At 45.2% G+C, this 15,122-nt stretch overlaps 1 protein-coding gene across 1 annotated transcript in view; it reads right to left on the bottom strand.

Annotated features, from left to right (window-relative positions):
* The window catches only part of LOC310817906 (disks large-associated protein 2-like), a gene marked incomplete at its 3' end in the record, with an annotated part of 65,642 nt that overhangs the window by 24,526 nt on the left and 25,994 nt on the right, over nucleotides 1-15,122 (bottom strand). Inside the window, exons 2-3 of the mRNA XM_083688641.1 lie at nucleotides 8,084-9,261; nucleotides 836-1,047 (exon numbers count right to left, since the gene is read on the bottom strand). Coding sequence (XP_083544767.1) covers nucleotides 836-1,047; nucleotides 8,084-9,190 — 1,319 coding nt within the window. The 5' untranslated portion in view covers nucleotides 9,191-9,261. The remainder of the gene's footprint in view (nucleotides 1-835; nucleotides 1,048-8,083; nucleotides 9,262-15,122) is intronic.

Here is a 15,122-nt window from a genome sequence, read left to right as displayed (position 1 = left end):
TGAAGTGACATGCCTAAATAATCCTACTACAGACAGAGGTCAAAACAAACAATAGCTTCACTCTACATAGATGTATCAAAAGTGAAAGGTACTATAAAAACAAACAGACAGGAGGAACAGAAAACAAATTACCTTTGCTCCCTGATCAGGTTGTATTTTATTGTATCGTATTGTAAAACATTCTTGTCAGAGTCTGACTTTGATGAGATTCAAAGCTGAAAGCCCTGGGTCAAAGTTGAGAACAGTATGCAGAAATCCTGGCACTAGGTTAAGAGCTTCAATAAGACAGGAGCTAGGGTCAAGGAGTGCGAAAAGTGGCCAAGGGAAAAGATTAGGTGTTTTACATGTTATAATCCGCAAACCACATTGGCTGTTGGTCAAAAACATTTGAAAGCACACTTTGCTTATGTTAATGTAACCAAGTTGAAATGGTAAACTCACTCCTCAAGTTCCAAATACCCCCACCCACACTATCACAACTCAGAGTACGAGGCTACCGTTTGCAGCAACTTCACGTCTGTTTCATTGACAAGTTTATGAATTATTTCAAGTTTAGTGAAGCAGAAATGTTTAACAAAGCCATGTAGAGTAATTGATGCAGTGTAATACATCATTCAATGTCATCTTTCATCACTTTTGTAACAACAAAATGGACATTTCATGAGGTAATTGTTGCCTTGTCTGTCGCACTCACAACATATGGAATTGTTTATCAATCTCCCACACCCCAAACACCTTGCAGGGGATGTTCACAAGCCATCTAAATAAATCCTCTCCTGATATAATACCGTTTAAACACAGCCATGGCATTACAATCATCGACAGACTAGCCTACCTTTGGGGATCTATATGGGGCCTCATGACAGACTTGAGGACGAGGGCGTCGGGTCGGATGGCCTTTTGGGGCGAGGTCTTGGGGCTGGTGTCAGAATCGCCGCTCTCGTCGTCTCCCATGGCTTTCACATAGCTACTGCTGCGCATCCGCCGACACGGGATCTCCTCGTCCTTGTCCCCCGGGTATCCCCCCCACTCGTCCTGCTGAGGCACCTGTGGGAGAGAGCCCACCTCCGTCAGTCACATGGTCAACTCATCGGCATAGCCAGGACACCATTCATACCGTATGCTCATATGAATACATATTATTCCATATTACACACACACATGTCAGGGACACAGATGATGCACGACCAGGAGGAAGGTGAGGTGCTGACCAGTTGAGGATAACACTGGGTACCGTACCCCCTGAGACAAAAACTCAGGCTTGTATAACCGGTCTCTAAGCATTGCCTTTATTTGCAAGTACAATGGGGCCCAATTAACCAAACGAGTGTGAAAGCTGACTCAGACAGCCAGAAGGAGCTCTCTCCCGAACACAGCGACTGGAGCAGAATGATCCCCATCCTTTTCCGTTCCCCCCCCAGGCTCATCCCTCAGGGTCTGAGTTCTCTAATTAGGCTCTCTCTCCTCATCACATGCTGCCAAGGAGAACTTCATTGGGCTTGTTCTTTCTCCAACTCTCAAGAATGTTTTTTTTATTGTTTTTTTTATATAAAAATTCATATTTCATATGTTCATAGCGTTTGGCAAATGAGGGAGCCGAGCAACAGCATTCCTCAGTTCTTCTCATTTAGGCCTAAAGTATCCCAGAGAATACTGTATTCTACGCATTTGCAGAGTGCTTTTTAGAGAAACAGATTTGCAACGGAAAATGAAATGGAACTTATATGTACCGTAGATACAGTATCTGCATGGGTAACAGATGTTTCTCCACAGATATCAATATGACAGGGACTATACTCTTTCACTTGTACTCCCCTCAGATGTGAAAAGGGGTTGTGATCCCCGTTTTAAGGCCCACTTGTGAACTATCAGCGCTGAGTGGAGTCTAGAATCTGTGAGTAGAGTTCAGCACATGGCAGCAATTCTCAAAGGGAATCACGCAGCCACCCCTGTGTGTGTGTGTGTGTGTGTGTGTGTTGTGTGTGTGTGTGTGTGCGTGTGCGTGTGCGTGTGTTGTGTGTGTGTGTGTGTGTGTGTGTGTGTGTGTGTGTGTGTGTGTGCGTGTGTGTGTGTGTGGGGGGGGGGGGTGTATGGCAAGTAAGATGGGCTCAGTGTGTGGAGAGGGGTGTGAAATGAGAGGAGATTAGCCACACAGGCACATAAAGGCACAGTAATCTACCATCAGAAGTCCTGTTTAATATCATAGGGAAGCTCTGTGGCCTCGCTTCCCTTGGCCCAGTATGAGTGTCCGGGGAGGATGGGGCAGAGAATCTTTTACAATGGGAAACCCGCAGTACAGTCAACATTAAAACACATTTTCTTTTGCAACACAAGAGCATTGTGATTTTCCACACAATGCAGTTTATGGACAGTGTGGGTTTTATTTAATTTATTTAATCCTCCCTCCCTTTTTTCACCTGAAGCTGTGGTCATAACCTTTTAAATTGACACTGCAGTTAACGACACAATGTTAATTACTGTAAAAGTGGCAGTCAACTTAAATGGCAATTAATCCTAGTGCTATTATCTAGTATTGATGTCATCATACTGAATGTTGAATTATGGATTGCTGTCATTGACATTCAAATGCTCAGGATAACGTTTGACAGTATTTCAATTCAGAAAGCATATGGATGGATTAAGGCAAATCCATACGAAATGTAGCATTTCAAATACAGAAAGTGATTAGCACTGAGCCACACTATAATCAAAATCACGGAGGCTAATCCAGCTACCAATCTCTGCCATCTGACACAACCGTAATTAATAACCAAAGACAACTGGTGTGGCACAATAAACTAATGCTCTATAACAAATTAAACTGGAACAGCTTTAAAAAAAAAAAAAAAACAGATACAAAACTGTGGAGTTCTGGAGCTCTGGGGAAGAGAGTGTTCTATTGTAAGAGTGAGTGAGTCAGGGGAGTAATACAGTACAGTCTCAGGGTAACACAATGCCTTCCCTCTGAATCCTCTTTAGTTCTCTCCACCTCCAGATTCATTTTAAGGGGAATGTAGGCAAGTGTGTAGGTTGCAGCCATAGCAACTGGAGATGAACCAGGAGACATTAACACATCATGCATATGCGATGGCATCGTCTCCTCGACTGGGAGATAAAACCAGGACCTGCTAGAACTAACAGTAGCACGATTAATACTGATTAAGGGATTGTGTCCTAATTACATGGTGGTGTGTAGTATAAATGCTACGTCGTAAACATTTCCACACAGAAACAAAGCCGCGTGTTTAGTACAGAGCGGGAAGGGTCTAATTAGATTAGGTAGAATGGAATAAGGTTAAGGCATGTCCTAGCAGACATTATCTACCCTAATACAAAGGCGATAATCTTTAATAACACATGATTATACAGTACTCAACCAAGGTAATCTATATTAAGTGCAGACTCTTGAACGTTGTTTATCTCGTGTTTAAATACATCCTTACTTCAGCTGCAGATGAGTAGTAATTGGCATTGACGAATCAAATTAGCCATTGAACTGTCTGAATCAATGCTACTGTACTGTCACAGTTTCTAATCTTTCCTTCCTCTTTCGGATGTTCTTCCTGGGGATGGCAATCTAACGTTGTGATCTCACACATGTTGTGATGTTGTGGCTATACAGTATATTGATCGAGGCGTATGTATAACATTTCCATCACTGTGCTCAATGCTGTACTCCCAGTGGACAGGAGAGCCGCAGCTTTTAAAACAACAGCCTGGGGCTCAGTGCTCTCCCTCTGCCAGTTACTCACTTCAACCAATCATCGGCCCTGCCCGGCTATTTCTCCCGAACAGTCCCTGGGCTGCTATCACAGAGAGCAGGGAGGCTGATTGTCGGTTTTATTTTCCTGGAGGTAACGTTTGGTCTCTCTCTCCTCCTCACACTATCTCTCCCTCTCCTCTCTCTCTCTCCCTCTCCTCTCTCTCTCTCTCCCTCTCCCCTCCCTCCCTCCCTCCCTCCCTCCCTCTTCCTCTCTCGTCTCAGTTTCGCCTCTCCGCCTTGGTAGGACAAAGGGGTGAAGGACACAGACTCAACAGCATAATGCAGTGCACTTGTGAAATTGATGAGCATTTGTCTCAACCACAGGGGGTTGGAGACGGATATGGGTGGGAGGTGGGGGGGTAAGGCTGTAAGGCTGTAAGGCTGTAAGGCTGTGCCTCTCATGGCAGCCACCCCCTGCTACCATCCATCAGTGGACATATACGTACTTCATCTACAGAATATAGCACATTTCGCACAAGTACATGCTTAATGCAGCTCAAAGAGGAGCTGTAGAAAAAATAAAATAAAATGAATAATAATAAAATAAAATAGTCTTAACCCTCCATTTTGTATTCAACACAGTGGTAGGGACGAGTAACCGGATACAGGTTAATTCAAGGGTGAGTCTGCGTGTGTGTGATGCATACAGTCATTGACAAGCATGCCAATCAAATCAATCAACCAAGGTAAATGCTGTTCAAAAAGCACAAAGCTATGATTCAAAGCTATGGTTCCAGGCACGTCTGAGTAGAGAGTGAAGGACATCTGGCCAAACAAATCAAGACATTGGTGGTTCAAACTCTACAGGAGGGGGCATACCTGTACTGTATCTCTGACGTGCAGTATAGCCTTGCTGATTAGTGTGGAGTGGTATGGCGTTTACAACCAAATTCAAACCATTTTTTAATAAGATAAATTTCATTCATTTCATTCACATTTGCTTCAGAAATGCAAAGCAGGTTGGATATATGAAAAGTAACGGGTTGTTGTTGTGCCAAAAAGAGGCCATGTTTGTGTGTCAAACTATTTAACAACAAAGCAAAAAGGGTAAGCTCCAGAAACCCTTAATTCTCCCTCCCACTGCCCAACTTGCCAAGTCCACATGATAATTAGCTGGCCTGCTTATATTTTGCCTCAAAGACCTATCAGCAAAACAATCATGCACGCTAATCTGCTGTTTGTGCGTTTCTCCGTGCTCCCACAAGAGAGTGCGAATAAAATATAGCAATTGTGTGGAAAATAAATTAATCAGGCTTAAAGACAGCAATAAAGAAAAAGGCATTATTTCCCTCCTAATGCGTTGTCTTTGATCAGCTGGGGCAGTGGTTAACAAGGCAGGCATCGCTCATAGAAGCACAGCGCTAGCTCATTAGCATTCCCTTATCTCTGCTCTACTGAAAGAATGTTACACCTGAAAGAAGATGGCTTGCTCCACTGTGTCCAACTAGGCAAGCAAGTTTTGGCATCATTAGTTACTGCTATATCCAGTACAGAGGATACTTTGCGCTATTGTAACCAGGCGGTATATACTGTAGCCTACAGTACCAACAACACTCTCTGAGGCAGGATTAAAGAATAATGGGAGGCTACAATAATCGATGTGATGCTCCCTACAGAACTGACTTTTCTTCACAACGAGGGGATGCTTCTCATCCTTGTTGCAGGAAAAAAAATGTTATTTGGAGTTAGAACATTTGAACAAAATGAACATAACGCTGCTTAACTTTCACTGCCAGGGACGTTGTACGTGCTCCCTTACACAGTAGCCAAAAGGACATTGTGGAGAAATGAAACGCTTTTCTAGATGTATTAATAAAGTGAGCGACCGAAGTCTCAGGATCCCCAGGTCACTAATCAGGGAGAATCAGTCATGGAAATGGAGATACAAGCATAGAGATAAAACAGAACTGTACAGCATCTATCTCTATGGTCCTACTACCTGTGCCTGAACTGTGCTTGAGATATGAGGTGACCCAGGAACAGAAGAAGCCATTCCATCAAACTTTATTGAGTGTGGCGAGTAGATAGCCTGAGCCAAGGCAGCGTGGTGGGAAAAATATATATGTAAGGCCTGGACCTGAGTCCTGAGTCCTGACAGCTTATTTATTACAATTACCGGGTGCATGCGAGTCAGCCAGATGTTGAAGCACGCCCCCTGGACAGGGATGCAGACCATTACCCTAATCCGTCTCCATAACGCTGCGTGGCACACACACACACACACACACACACACACACACACACACACACACACACACACACACACACACACACACACACACACACACACACACACACACACACACACACACAGAGCAGGAACGGGTGTGTCACGCTCTATAAGCACACACACGGAGGCCAGGGTATTTGGGCCCAGGGGGACATCGTCATTTCTTACAATGGCTGCTGTAAATCACTGGGGGACACCAGCTTGACCTTCAGATGTGTTACCGTGGATACTCCATCTAAATGTAACTTCAAATGCCAGTGGACAGCTGGGAACATCAGGTGTGGACAGAAGGCAGAGGGACACTCCACACTAACTTGGCAATCGTATGTGTTGTCTCAAAACAGGGGAAATGCTCTATGTGATAATAACAATAATGAATAACAATCTAGTGGCAAGATTCACTAATTGCAAGTGAATCTTGTTGTTGTTGTTGTTGTTTTCCCTGAGGGAATGCAACATGCAAAAGGGAAGGAGGGCTAAGAGATGGGAACAGGCATAACAACGTGTCAGTAAAATAATATTTCATCATCCCTACTTCTTGTATTTCATTCCCTTCTGAAAAGAACAGGTGCAAACACTTGTCTATCTGGCCCTACAGTAAACCATGTCTATGTGTGTGAAATGTCCATATACGGAAGACGGGGACTGCACAGTGACAGAATCATGGCTCCATACATGTGCTTTCAGGCAGCAGGAGACTGGAACGCTAGTACCGTAATCACACTGACTCCTCTGGCCTCAACGTAACACTTTATTACACTGCAGGCGCCACCTTAAGCGTCTTGATCAGGTCCTCCCCCGTTTCTACACCCGTTGCCTTAGGAGCTAATTGGATCTCGTTAGCATAATTACTTCCCCTGGAAGAAGTAGTTGATGGCAGCTGACAGTGGAGACAGTATTTAATTCAGTACACAGCGTCTCTCATCACTGTTCCTCCTTCGAGCCCCCTGGGTTTGTCAGGCTTAGGTCACCGGCATATAGACCACCCTGGTGCCCACTACAACTCATCATCTGGTCCTACAGGTTCTTGTAGAAGGCTGTAGAAATATAATTTGCTGACTGTAATATATATACTGTAATAGCATAATGAAACATAATGTATGGCTCAGGAGATGGTGAGTGATAGTTGGTTAAAGCTGACTATATTTCTACTACAGTACAATACAAACATCTATTTTCCAGTCAAGTGTACTGTACATAGGTGTCAGCCTCTGTTATCGTACATGAAAACAGTGTTACACTTCCGCAAATTCAGCTTTAAGCAAGCGAACGCTGTTCTGAAAAGCTAATGCGACACAAGCTCAAAGCTTAATGTGTCAGACGGGTTAAGAAAGGCAAAAACCAACAACCCGGAAAAACCTTGGAAATCGTGTGTTGGTATTCTAATGTGAGTGTGTTCTACCTGCTACGGCACGTCACCTTACAAACACAGGTGCAGGGATTGCAGTTTAAAACCAGGTAGTTAAAAAACAGGTGGTTCAAAACAGCGGGTTGTCCAACGGGTAGAAAACCTGTGCGACGTCCTAGGCAGGATCCCTAGCACTTCTAGTGTCTTCCACCATGACATTGATTCACTCACTTGACCGCTCCATCTCAATAGACAACAGCTCTCCACAGCAGCACACAAGGACCACAGATCGAGTACACTGGGCTCACACACATTCTGAAATTGTTCCCCAGAGAATAATAAAAGGGCAGGTTCAATCAGAGAGGTTTTACTGACCGGGGCCCCCTGATCAATACATCAATCATTGCATTTTACTCTGGAGGTCCTCTCTAAGGATCAATACAATCAATTGAGGTTATTGTGTGTGATATCCTCAGATGTATGATTGATACCCAAGCTTTCCAATAAATGGCCCCCCTGGCTCCTCCTCCTACACACCCTGCTTCTCCTTCTATCTTTGGAGCATTCCACATCTTTCATGAAAAGCTCACAGTGTAACCTATGCCATGCATTTGATGAATATGTTTTTTTTCACAAACAACAAATGCTTCTGTAGGCTTTCGGTAATACTGTAATATCAGTACAATACCATATATATATATATTATAAAATAACATACATAGTTTTAGGTCATAGCACTCACCTGTAGGTAGTGACAAGCCCGTAGCGAGGGCTTCAGGTCTGTGTGCATCATGGGTTTCTCCAGGTTGAGGGAGGACTTGCGGTAGGCCTCCTTGGCCTGGCTGACGGTGAGCGTGGACCAGGAGCTCCTTTTCATGAACTTGCCCTCGGGCGCCATGGCCATGCTCTCACACGCCGAACACTTGACGTCGTTGTTGCTCTTGGACGTCTTGAGGGACAGGTCCCCGAAGTGACTGTGCATGGAGTCCGGGTAACAATGGGCGGCGTGGTCGCCGTGGTGACGCGACATGACGCTGGGCGTGCGGTAGGTGCTGTCGCTGTCCAGGTTGTCATCGGAGCTCCACCAGCCGCCCACGCCCGAGCGTTGCTTGCGCTCTTTGCTCTTGCTCCTCTTGCTGCCGTGCTTGCTGCCGTGATGGCCGTGGTGGTGGTGGTGGTGGTGGTGGCCCCCTCCTCCCCCCCCTCCCCCGTCCCCCTTGGTGCCGTTCATCTTGGACGAGCCCTCCAGGGAGTGGGACTTGGTGAAGAGCTTCTGGACCGAGTGGACCAGGTGGCGGATGCGTCCCGGGCTCTCGCTGCGCTGCTCCGTGGTGGTGGTGGTGGAGGTTCTCTGGTACTGCAGCGTGTGGAAGCCGTCGCGGTGGAGCGGCATCTGCTTCTCAAACTGGTCCAGCAGGTTGGCGGGGATGCGGTTGCTCTTGTTGCCGCCGTGGTGGGAGGAGGAGGAGGAGGCGGCGGCGGCAGCAGCAGCAGCGACAGCGGCGGAGGTGGCAGAGGCGGTGATGGCGGCACAGTCGTCCCGCGTGGCCGAGTCGTAGTACTGGGAGCTGTAATGCATTCTGGGGAAGGTGCTGCTGGAGACGTGGTCAACGGGCGCAGACGAGGGCATCATGACGGGGGACATCATCATGCAGTCGGAGTGTATGGAGCTGCGGGGGGAGTAGCGGTGGTGGTAGTCCATGGGACAGCTCTCTGTGGGGCTGAGCAGGTAGGAGGAGTGGCGGGCGTCGGAGCCATGGTGGCCATGGAGGTCATGGGGATAGTCAAACTCCAGACCGTGGGGCGAGGGGATCTGGTGCTGGGAGCGGCCGCCCGATAAGCCCTTCATGTTCCTGGGTGGAGGGAGGCGTCTGTCTTCATCGAAGTGTCCAGACGGGGACCAAGGTGAATACTGCTGGTCTATTAGACAGAAAGAGAAGGGGGAGAGGGAGGGAGAGAGAGAGAGAGAGAGAGAGAGAGAGAGAGAGAGAGAGAAGTGATATTAATGCCCAGATCCGTTTAAATGCATTCAGTGACCTTAAGAAAGTATCTCTCAGTTCCAAGTCCAAATGTCCATTAAGTCAATACCTGCTGACTTCAAATAACAGTATGAAAGCAGAATGCTTCAAGTTTAATTGAATGACTTGCAAGACACACACAAAATGTATTGATTGACTGATTAATTCATTGATGGAAGTAATGTAATGGATGGCCAGGAATCTTGTGTGTGTGTGTGTGTGTGTGTGTGTGTGTGTGTGTGTGTGTGTGTGTGTGTGTGTGTATGGGGATCCCCTCATACCAGGAAACTGGCAAAAATCCTGGTGTACAGTGTGCGTGTGTGTGTGTGCTTGTGTGTGTGTCTGCGTGCATGTGCGTCCCTGCGTACGTGGGTGCGTGTGAACAAATTCACTCATCCCGCTCTCACAGATACTTTTCCATATCCAGCTCAGGGTTCTCTCAAAGAATGTCTTAGGATTCTCATGAGGAGAGCATGTTAAGTGTGAGTTATTGTCCATCAAATGGAGGATATTACATTCAAAATGGAAGTAAAAGCACTCATATCTGAAGGTGACAAGTCATAATTTAAGCATTATAGAAACCTGAGGCCTGTGAGCCTTTGTGCCCCTCCCTCCTGGGTCATGTATCTAAAACTGATGAGTGGCTGTTCCATCTCTGCCACCAGCAGTGTAAAGACCAGTTGAGCCAGGCTGAGAGGCTCAGGCTAATCATTCTTTGGGCTTTAGCGGATCTGGAGAGGCCCAGAGGAACGCCTCCTCTCCTCTCTCCCCTCTTCTTCTCTCCTCTCCCTTCCCTAAGCCTCCTAAAGAGTCCTCCATAAACCTGCCTGCTTTACCATTGCTTTACATCTGCAATATGATCACTGGCCTGCTTTGCACTTGCAGTACCAGCTCTGGACCACCGAAGCCAAACAACTAATTTTGCCATTTACCTACAGAGTGTCATTTGATTAAAAGATGTTTCACTTCCAACACAAAAAATGATTAGGTGCATGACACTATCGGACATATTAACAACCCTGTACACAACTAAATACAGTAAAACATCTAGTTTTGAAATTGCTGCAAGATGTAAAATAGGGTAGGAACCAATAATGACCTAAAACATGTAAACTAGGGTAAGAACCAATAACAACCAAAAACATGTAAAATAGGGTAGGGAATAGGGGTAAGGAATTGGGTGGGGAATTTTAAACAGCAATCTGGAGTATAACTTGGGCTGAACAACAGCCCCCAACCAGAATCTGGGAAAAGTTAACGAGGAAGACCCAAAATAATAGTAAGCCTCAATCTTTGCCTTCGATTTGTATCGCTACACTGTAATTCACTTGTTAAGACAGTGTGTTCTCCTGTGGCAGGAAACCCCCGTCATGAATAAATCTCATCTTACATAATGTTTAGAAACTCTGATCCCTCGCGCCGTTATCAAAAGAGCCTGAAATAAAATGCACAGTTGTCATGGCAACCGCTGCAGAAAAAACATAATAGGATTTTCAAGGCTGTTCAGGAGGACCCTGTCTTCAAAAAAAAAAATGGTGATATGATACACGTACTTACACAATTGGATGGCAATATGGCTGTTGTGTTTCTGGCATTGTTATGTACTGTATGTTGCAGGTCTTACATGAATTAAGGGAAGCCCTCCTTTATACCACGCACACGCATGGGAACATGGGCACGCTCACGCACGCATGCTGATGAGTGCACGCACCCACCCACCCACACACACACACACACACACACACACACACACACACACACACACACACACACAGAGTAAAGTAATTTAAAAAAAAATTGACTTAACTTGAAATCTCAGTCGATCTCAAGTTAAAACCACTCACTATAATGATCAATAGAATAACAAGCGATTCTGTGTCCTTCACAGAGTTGCCCAAAGTCACAACAATGCTACAATAGGCCCAACCCATATACAGTAAACTGTAGCTATCAATGAAGAGAGTGCATGCCTTGGTAGAGAAGAGACAGGGAATAACGTAGTGTAACTCAGTAGACAGACGTGGCAGAGCAGTCAATCAGCACTGGCGGATCACTAACCCCTAAAATCCCCCGCCAATATGACAGCCCAATATCCATCGCTCTGTATACATTGAGGGAAAATTTAGAGGATGGGAGGTCAAGTTGCCTTGGAAAACAGTCACTGTACTGCACCTGCAGTATAACAATCAAACCTTGGCGCTCTCTCTCACTCTCTCTCTCTCTCTCTCTCTCTCTCTCTCTCTCTCACTCTCTCTCTCTCTCTCTCTCTCACTCTCTCTCTCTGCCTCTCTCTCTCTCTCTCTCTCTCTCTCTCTCTCTCTCTCACTCTCTCTCTCTGCCTCTCTCTCTCTCTCTCTCTCTCTCTCACTCTCTCTCTGTCTCTCTCTCTCTCTCTCTCTCTCTCTCTCTCTCTCTCTCTCTCTCTCTCTCTCTCTCTACCCAATGCAGCACAGCAAAGCAGATGAGATGGGCTCTGTAGTTGCCAAGGCAACTAAATGTGTCAAAATGAGGCAAGCAATAGTCAAGCATGTATAGTCCTCCATATATAGCCTAGCACATACAATATGTACATGTACTGTACACACACACACACACACACACACACACACACACACACACACACACACACACACACACACACACACACACACACACACACACACACACACACACACACACACACACACACACACACTGGCCTACAGTGTTTCCACATGAGCAATGGCCAAGGGGTCATTATATGGTATAATCAGTGTAACTCTGGTGTGCAGGCTGGAGTGAGATACACCACCCACGCAGCAAGGCCTCCAAGCAGGCTTCTCCCTCCAAGAACCCATGGCACTTTTGCCCTTTCGATCGATATGCATAAATGCCCCAAAGCTGGCCATTCTATATGTTATTCTAGGCCTTTATTTAAAATCAAATTCCACTGAAGGAGTTCCACTTCCTGAACAGACAGAGCGTACGTAACTGAAGCAGAATTGACCCCCCCGCCCTGCTTGCATACAGTAGTGGTGTATGACTAAAAAAAAGGTTTCATGTGAAAGCCAAGCAGCAGAACCAGGCCGGTTCCACATCTACCATTCTATATCAAACCACAATATGAACACTCTCTGACATAAATCAGAGAACTTAAAGTAACACTGGATGTCACTCTGAGGGAAGTCTGACCCTGAAACTATAATCAAACATGTCTGCACTTTCGCCAAGGATGCTTAAATAGAGGGCCCGAATCTTTGGAAGAATGAATTCAATCTTGATCTCAATGCAGTGTAGGCAAGGTGATTTATATACATCCTGGTTCACATTCAAATGTTTAAATGCAATCAATTACGAAAGGACATCCCCAGGGTGAAACAAAAACAACTCTGAGCAAATGAATACAACACATATCCCCTATAGGCTAGTTCTGCGTCAGCACTAGAGTAAGAAATGCCTGTCCAACACCCTTCTTTTGCCTGGTTAGATAAATAGTCGGAGATACAGGGGGTCTCTAACCCAACCTACAGTCGATGGCCTCAGTAACCCACAACCACTCAGCCCAACATTACTGCCATACCATTAGTGTTTCTCTCCAGCTCAGCCTGCAGACTAATTACCATTGTAAAGCATTAAAGCACAGGATAGCTGAACAGCCACATGAACCCACCTCACCCCAGCTACCCAATATTACGCCACAGACCAGACAAGGATGCATTCTTAGTGGGTGCGTGATTGGATTACACTCTAATGGAGTAGAACCATCCAAACCTGACTACATTCACAATCTGACAAATATGTGAAAAACTACTTTAAAATGCAGAGGAACAGTCCAAGTTGGAATCATGTGTGATGGTGACATGTATCATATGGAGATAGAGATTAAAAACAATTCAAAATCAATTCTACAATACCTTTTGTCTGATGTATTGTCACTGTATTGTGGGAGTGCAGTGAAATTCTGGACTACTAGCCTATGTCATCTTATGTGTCATATATCTCAATAGTTTTACCCAGATTCAGTAAAATTACATCTGCTTGCTCTTTCAGTGAAGTTACTCTAAATTCTAATTATATCATTATCAAACATATTTGCATTTTACCAAAGCCACCCCAGGGTCTTGATTGCCTCAAATTTCTGGGTGTTTTGATTGCTCCATAATCAACGTCCTCAAGAACTACAGTTTACAAAACCACATACGATAAACATTGGGACTAGTGTAGCAAAACAAGTAATTTAACTCCAAATTATCTTCTCATCAAGTTATCTTTGACAAAATGTACTTGAAAACACCTATCAAAATAAAAACTAATAGCCAGTTATATCAGATTTTTACTTAAAAAACCTATTGAACAGAGCCCCTAATCTTTGAGTCTAAACCAAAAATCGAGTTCCTGATAAACTATATTTTAAATTTCTGAAACACCTATCCAACTGTTTGTGTAAAGCAAGTTTATTATATAGGTATGTTTAGCGATTGTGGGGGGGGGAGAAAATGACATGGTCACGATGAAAAGATGCCTGAATTACACAGAGATTAATACATAAAACATTACATTCTTCGGTTTCATATGGTGGTCTACGTAAAGCTATTCATTCATTAGTTTAACCTGTAACTGGGTTTACACAATCATTGATGTATTAATTGATGCCACGGTGCGAAAGGTTTAGAGTCTTAAATGAACCCCCCCCATTTTCTCCTGCACAAAACACACTTACTGTACATTGTCGAATGAAAAGACACTAATGGGCATGTGACATGCAGCTCATGTGAACACCCAGCAACATTATCCCAGGTACTGTAGCACTGCAGCAGTAAGCATTATCCCAGGTGGGCTTGTTTAAACCCTGAGGCTACTGAAGGCCCTTAGAGGTTCAGAATGTATAATACACACTGGAAGTCTATGAAACATTGATGAGGGAGATATCAGTGGTAATATAACAGCTGTAGTACATGATCAACAGGCCTTTTCCTCTCTATAGTACATTTGCTCCTGTCAGTACCTGATGCAGCTTCTAAATCTCTGTTATTCCTGAGAATAAACCCAGAAGCTCAGGGGGGGGGGGAGAGATTAGGGCCAGAAGAGCACAGAGAAAATCCTCTTCTCCCCTCCTCTTTGGGCGAATGAAACTATGCTACAGCTACTGTATGTATGCCACAGTACAGGCCCACAGTACAGGCCCACAGTACAGGCCCACAGTACAGGCCCACAGTACCACAGTACAGGCCCACAGTACAGGCCCACAGTACAGGCCCAGTCTGCCTGCCGAGCTTCTCCAGAGGTGTTGCGTAACTTGGCATAAACGAGTCCTTCCTCCTCCACACCAGTGTGCTAGCTAGCGAACGCTGGAGAGAAGAAGAGAGAGAGAGAGAGAGAGAGAGAGAGAGAGAGAGAGAGGCGGGCCTCCTGTAGCACGTGAATCACACAGTTAAAAATAACATCCCCCAAACATTTCATCGATCACTTCGAGGAAATGGTGTCCAAATCCAAATCAACGCGTTATTACTCGCTTCGACTATTTTCTAACCCATGATCGCCGGGCCGTGGTCAGCCCCTGGCCTCACCATCATTCGGTGTGACACGGCTCTGCAGATGTTACGAACATCAAAAGTAGAATGGTTACAGCCAGTCTGTGAGTGCAGTGTTAGGTATTTTAGTGTGTGTGAATCAAAAGCTAACGGCAAAATGCACCTCTGTAAAGAGCCTTGTCACACAGCAACGCTGTAGCTGCTACTCGAGAAGGGAAACAACCCTTTTTCAAGGCAGCTGAACAAAACCTAT

The sequence above is a fragment of the Argentina silus genome (genome assembly GCF_951799395.1).
Source record: "Argentina silus genome assembly, chromosome: 17".
Lineage (NCBI taxonomy): Eukaryota > Metazoa > Chordata > Actinopteri > Argentiniformes > Argentinidae > Argentina > Argentina silus.
This window is presented reverse-complemented; position numbering and strand designations above follow the sequence as displayed.